This window comes from Arachis hypogaea, chromosome 8 (genome assembly GCF_003086295.3).
Source record: "Arachis hypogaea cultivar Tifrunner chromosome 8, arahy.Tifrunner.gnm2.J5K5, whole genome shotgun sequence".
NCBI lineage: Eukaryota > Viridiplantae > Streptophyta > Magnoliopsida > Fabales > Fabaceae > Arachis > Arachis hypogaea.
In genome coordinates, this window is record NC_092043.1 from 31,453,536 (window position 1) to 31,459,535 (window position 6,000).

The 6,000-nt window shown below is 34.4% G+C and overlaps 1 protein-coding gene across 1 annotated transcript; it reads right to left on the minus strand.

Moving 5' to 3' along the window:
• Positions 1 to 1,532: 1,532 nt before the first annotated feature.
• Positions 1,533 to 5,771, minus strand: LOC112706984 (cellulose synthase-like protein B4). The gene is made up of 9 exons (XM_025758526.3): positions 5,046 to 5,771; positions 4,635 to 4,968; positions 4,413 to 4,538; positions 3,701 to 3,817; positions 3,394 to 3,606; positions 3,185 to 3,305; positions 2,909 to 3,096; positions 2,414 to 2,764; positions 1,533 to 2,212 (listed from the first exon to the last, which is right to left on the minus strand). Exons 1-9 carry the CDS (start codon positions 5,306 to 5,308, stop codon positions 1,634 to 1,636), a joined length of 2,292 nt encoding a protein of 763 aa, XP_025614311.1. The 5' UTR covers positions 5,309 to 5,771; the 3' UTR covers positions 1,533 to 1,633.
• Between the last annotated feature and the right edge of the window lie 229 nt (positions 5,772 to 6,000).

Below are 6,000 nucleotides of genomic sequence, written 5' to 3' on the forward strand. Positions count from 1 at the left end.
ATGCGGTAAGTAGCAATAGCCGTCACAACTGAATGATCAAACAAAGCCTTCCCGCCCTGTTGAGTCGTCCTTTTCAGCTGGCTAGCCATCCTCGAATCTCATCCAGAACCTCATTAAAAGATGCTTGGGTACCTGAGAATGACTAAGAGTAATCCTGAGGTATTTGCTTAAATTCTGGACGAAACGAAGATACCTCAATAAAGATTTCTTTTCTAGTCGCTGAAATATTATGGAAACACAACGCTTTAGACTTCTCCACATTAATTTTCATCCCAAAAGCTTTATAGAAACTCTCTAAGCTACCATTATATTTTGAATTTGTCATTTCTCCGCTTTACAGAAAAGAAGCAAATTATCGGCGAACATTAAATAAAAAATTCTTGAACTTCCTCTAGAAATAGCAACCGGCTTCCACATTCTCATAACAAATTGATTGTTAATCAAGGAGGACAGTCTCTCCATACACAACATAAAAAGATATGGTAACATAGGATCTCCTTGCCAAAGATCTCGTCTAGGAGTAAAACTGTCTAATTTATCACCATTTCAGAGAATAGCCAAAGAGGATGAAGTGACACAACTCATAATCAAGTTGACTATAGGAATAGAAAAAATAAATTTCATGAGGGTCTGCTTTAGAAACCTCCAATCAACTCTGTCATATGCTTTCTCTAAATCAATCTTAAACGCCAAAATTTCTTTCTTTGATTTGGTCTTTTTCATGAAATGAAGAACCTCTTGCGCTATAATAATGTCTGGTGTTTCTCTTCCAGGAATAAACCCCCATTGAAGAGAGCCAACAATATCGGTAAAATGAAGGTGGAGTCTGTTGACCAGAACTTTAGTAATGGCCTTATAGATTACATTACAGAGACTAATAAGTTTAAATTTTTTCATTAATACTGGTGAATCCACCTTAAGAATTAGAACCAAAAAGTCTTCATTATCTTTGAATCAATAGTACCTCCAAAAAAATTTTTTTTAACCATATTCCAAATATCTGAACCAATAATCTCCCAATATTTGTTGAAAAAAAATATTTAATTTAAAAATATAAAAATTAATAAATTTTATATATTTAAAATTTGTTATAAATCAAATCAAGAAATCTAGATTAAATTTGACTAATAAAAAAATAATGGTATCGTTATAAAAAAAGTATAGATAATTAATTAAGAGTGTAACTAATTTCGATAAACTTGAGCTAATTTTTAAATTTTAAAAAATGTGCTTCAATATTTATGTTGTCCACATTCATCTCCTTCTTTTTCATCTTCCTCTTCTTTCTCTTCTTCGACAAATTCGTACCATAGTGCTGCGTGCGCCGCGTGTCCATCATTCGTGCACTAATCGTCACACACGATTTTTATCTTTTTCTTAGATTTTTGATGATTCTTTTAATTAATTTTAAATGTCTCTGTTTTAAAATTTGAGATATATTTTTTTATATGTTTTAAATATTTTTTTATGTTTTGAATAATTTTTTATTATAGATTTTGGATTATTTTTTTTATTAGAAAGTGATGGTATTATTTGACTATTTTTGTAACATTTTTATTGGTTCAGCAATAATTGATACAAGAATACAGGATATCATAGAATACAACAGAAGCTATAAGAAGTGTACTATTAATCAAGCAGCATTAATGGTATATCTTGAGAATTGCACAAAGGCAAATGAAAGAAGTGCTGATTTACACAATGTGGAAAATGGAATCCCATATTTCCCTCTTTGAAACAACCCTTTCAGATATGGCCAGAAACACAATACCAACAGCATGCTACACACCAATTCACCTGCCCCATTGCCACTCTCATCATCACCTGCTGCTGGTGGTTGCAACCCCATAAACTTTATCAACAATGCTGTCACTTGGACTATCAAAATTGTTGTTCCTGTCACAAAAACTGCTGAATCCTCAAAGGTGAACCTACCTGCATCTTCTTCTTTTTCTTCGTCATTGTTATTATTACCACCAGAAGTCTTACTAGGATGTTCCTTCTGTGTTATTTCAAAGACTGTGTCGGATATCCCTAACAGCTTCACCATGGCACTCAAGAAACCAATGAACCATGCAGTACTGGTTGTGATTATGGTCATTCTCTGGTTGTTCCACCATTCTCTTAATGACACCCCAATGGTAACGTACTCTATAAGGCTGTACAAGTAGTATATCACAAATACTGCAACAGGAATCATTAGCCCTTCACCCTGAAAAAAGAATTGAAATATTGCATTACATGTAATTATCATTTTTCTTTATACATTGAGTCGACTTTAGTCTCATCTACTACTAGCAGACGAGAGAAACACTTGCATATTCCTAAAACATATTTAATGTGTCGCAATTAAGGCGCAAAATCTAAAATATTTGAGTAATAAATGAGATTTCCCTTAATAAAGGTTACATACCTTAGGCAAGAAATTGGTGTTGGTGATTAAGCAATAAGGAGGGAGTGCAGCATAACAGACTAGATAGACAGAGCGCAAGCCCCAGTTGGTAAGCCAGCAATAAGCCAGACCCGCCCTGAATTGGAGCTTACCAAAGAGACAGCCCAAAAGAGGAGAGTTCTTGCCGAAGAACACAACAGTGAGGCCCGAGGCCCATCTCTTTTGTTGTACTATTGTAGAGAGTAACCCTCCTGGAGCACATCCTGTGAATGGTGTTGGTTCTGGAGTGCATGATTCTGCTCTCCAACCTTTTTTCAAGATATTGATCCCTGTTGGCACATCCTCTGATATTGATCCATATAGCCACCCCATCTACACCACCAAAACATGCTTAAATTATATAAACTAAAACATGCTTGTTCATTTCATTACATAGTATATATTTGTATATAAATACATATATTGTTCAAGTTATTTTTAATTGGTGATTGATTTGCATGAGTGAGTGTATCCTACCTCACTGCCCCAGCTAGTGTCATGTTCATATTTACAATCAGAAACTTTAGTTGCTTCCTTAATGAAATTGGAAGGACTTCTATCATCATTAGGAGAATATGAATTCCCTTCCAAAGCACTAGCTACTGATTTCACAAACTCATTTGAACTTCCAAATTGTTTGATCAATACACTTTCTGCTAGTTTCTCTGCATGCACAAGAATCAACTTGATGAGGTTATGTATTAAACAAGTGAATAATTTGATTTGGAACATGGTATGGTAATATAATACAACCTTTATTTCTACCAGTTTCAATTTCATGAGGGTAAAGACCGTACATAGCACTTCTTCTATGGAATGTGTTTGTTCCTGCATAGAAAGGTCCTTGGAGCCCTGCCATGCCCCTTATTATGTACTGTACATTAAACAAACCATTTATATTATGAGCCTCTTTTCATTTAATTTCTTCCACAAATTAATGCATGGTTTTATTTATTTTATACCTCAAAGGCAGACACCCACTGATTTCCAAAAGGGTCATCTTTGATTCCATCATAAAACTGCTGGAAACACTGAACATAAGCTATTTCTTTTCCTTTATGAGGGTCCATCAAGATGCACATGGCGTGTTGAACAACCTTTGAATTGTTCACCACCATGTCACAGTCCACGTTCAACATAAATGGAGCATTGCTCATCAACCCGGACACTCTTGTCTGCGCAGGCACGCACACACGCGCACGCAAAATTAATACTATTCCAGTGATTCAGGGAATTAATAGTAACAATGTGGGAATAAATTAAACTCACCAACACGTTCATAGCTCCTGCTTTGTATTCGTGTGGATGTTGTGGCCTTTTCTCTCTAGACACATAGATTAAGTGAGGCAACCTTTCACGAACTCCTTCCTCGTTCTCCAATATAACCTGTCAATAATTGTACATATTAGAAAAAAGAATCATTGTAACAAGATGCTAAGGTTATTTTTTCCAAAAGTTGGTAATATAAATGTTTATATCGGGAGTAGATCATCTCCGGTGGAAAAAAATTGGATGATGTGCAGTGTCTAATTTAACTATTCATCACTCTCTCTTATTTATTTTTAGTCCTACTTATAGAATCAAAGATGATAGATCACACTGTATTTTGTCAAATGTTCAAAAAATTGGAGAAGATCCATTTCCGTTTATATCTGATATGCTCTCTTACATATAAGAGTCTCTTTTAAATTTTTTTATTTAGTCTTTTTTTTTGTTCGTTTTATTTGATTAATGCGGGAACCAACAACATTGTATCGAATAGGTTCAGATATCATATTATATCACGAAACTATATATATATTACATCGTTAGATAATAAATTAACTAATAAGATAGACTCTTGTATTATATATAAAATTATTTTTTTGAAAAATTTAAGTTAATAGAAAGAGGCACATGAATAATTTATATACATACGCGAACTATAATTAGATAGTAGATAAATAGATTAACTAATAATATAGCATGTTTATATATATACCTTAACTATGCTTGGATGATTTCTTCGGTCAGTGTTCAAGAAAGAAGCATATTCTCCATCAAGTGGGAATGGAATTGCCTTTGCGGTCACATCTTCAATTTTTCGGCTAAGATTGTCATACATATCCTGCAAATTATTAAAATACACACAGAGACAAATCATTTTTTTATTCACTATATACATGTTCTTATCTAATAGTATTGTATTGTAGTATTAGTATACCTGCATTTTTGAGCGTTCTTGTTTGAACTCAAGTGAGTCTTGTTCAGTACTAATAAGGTTGGAATCACTAGTAGAGAAGAACCTGAAGGGTGCTCTAAGTTGGAGATTGTACTTTTTGCAAAAGGGTATCCAAAGCTTTGCAAATTTTGAGGCCTCAACAAGGGCATAGAAGGTAAGAGGGGAGCAACCATCATCGGAAACATAGCAAGCTAGCTTGTTGGAAGGGTAATCAAGCGCCAATAGTGATAGAACAGTGTTAGCTGTGATGATTGGTGGCTCAAGAACTGGATCTGCAGTTGCCACAAACAAGTCCACTGCTGGAAGCTCATCTTGCCTGAAACCACAACAAATTAAACTCAGCTCATACATAATAATCATGTGAGCTGCATAATGATGAAATTGGAAGCATACTGCTGATAGTGTTGAAGGAAACGGTGAAGGTGGGTAATGGTATATGCCGGGCTCCATTTGCAGTTGAGGATCACAATCCAAGTGAAAGTGAACCAAGACTCGCACAAGAAAGCAAGGAACCATGGCACGGTGAAGCTGTCACGTAAAGAGAAGAAACGGTAGGTGAGGAGCAAGAGGAGGAGAAGTAACATCAAAGTGTCCATCACTCTCTGAAATCTGCGCTTTACATATATTTTCTCGTACAGAGGAAGAGGACTCGCCATTATTATTGCTCAAACACAGTTACTTACTTATTAGGTAATAGAAGAGTTTTATATGCATCACCACATCTCTCTTAGTCTCTTCTACAGTTTTTTTAGTATTAAAAGTGTATACGAAAAAAAGGGTAAATATCAATTTTGTTTTTTTATATTGCTATCATGAGTACGTGTGGTTTGAATTTCCTGAAACTGTAGGCGAAAAAATCTACAAATGATGTCAGGGTCACATAGACTAAGTCCAAGCTAAGTGATAAGGGTGTTTAATTTCCACATTCCAAGGTAATAATCAAGCATACATACATCATACATGATACATGGAATTGTTAATCATATGTGGATCTATATGTATTATATTAAAGGTAGAAAAGTACGTGCGGTGAGTCCAGTGGTGTGGGACAAAGACAAAAGATGGCTTGTCTATTTTTATTATTATGAATTCCTTCTTTCCAGTCACATGCAGATTCATTCTTGATTCATCAATTTACGGCACCGTATTGTTACTTTCTATATGACAGTGTCTTTAACTAAAAGAAGTACATATTTGGCAACATTTTAGAACATGCATGTTTTTTTTAAAAAAAATCATATAATATTTGGCAACAATGTTAGGGAACCAATTCTATATAAGCCAAGAATCAGGCACACAGATGTTTCTTTTTTTTGTAAATTGGATGGTATTTGATATAATTTCTATA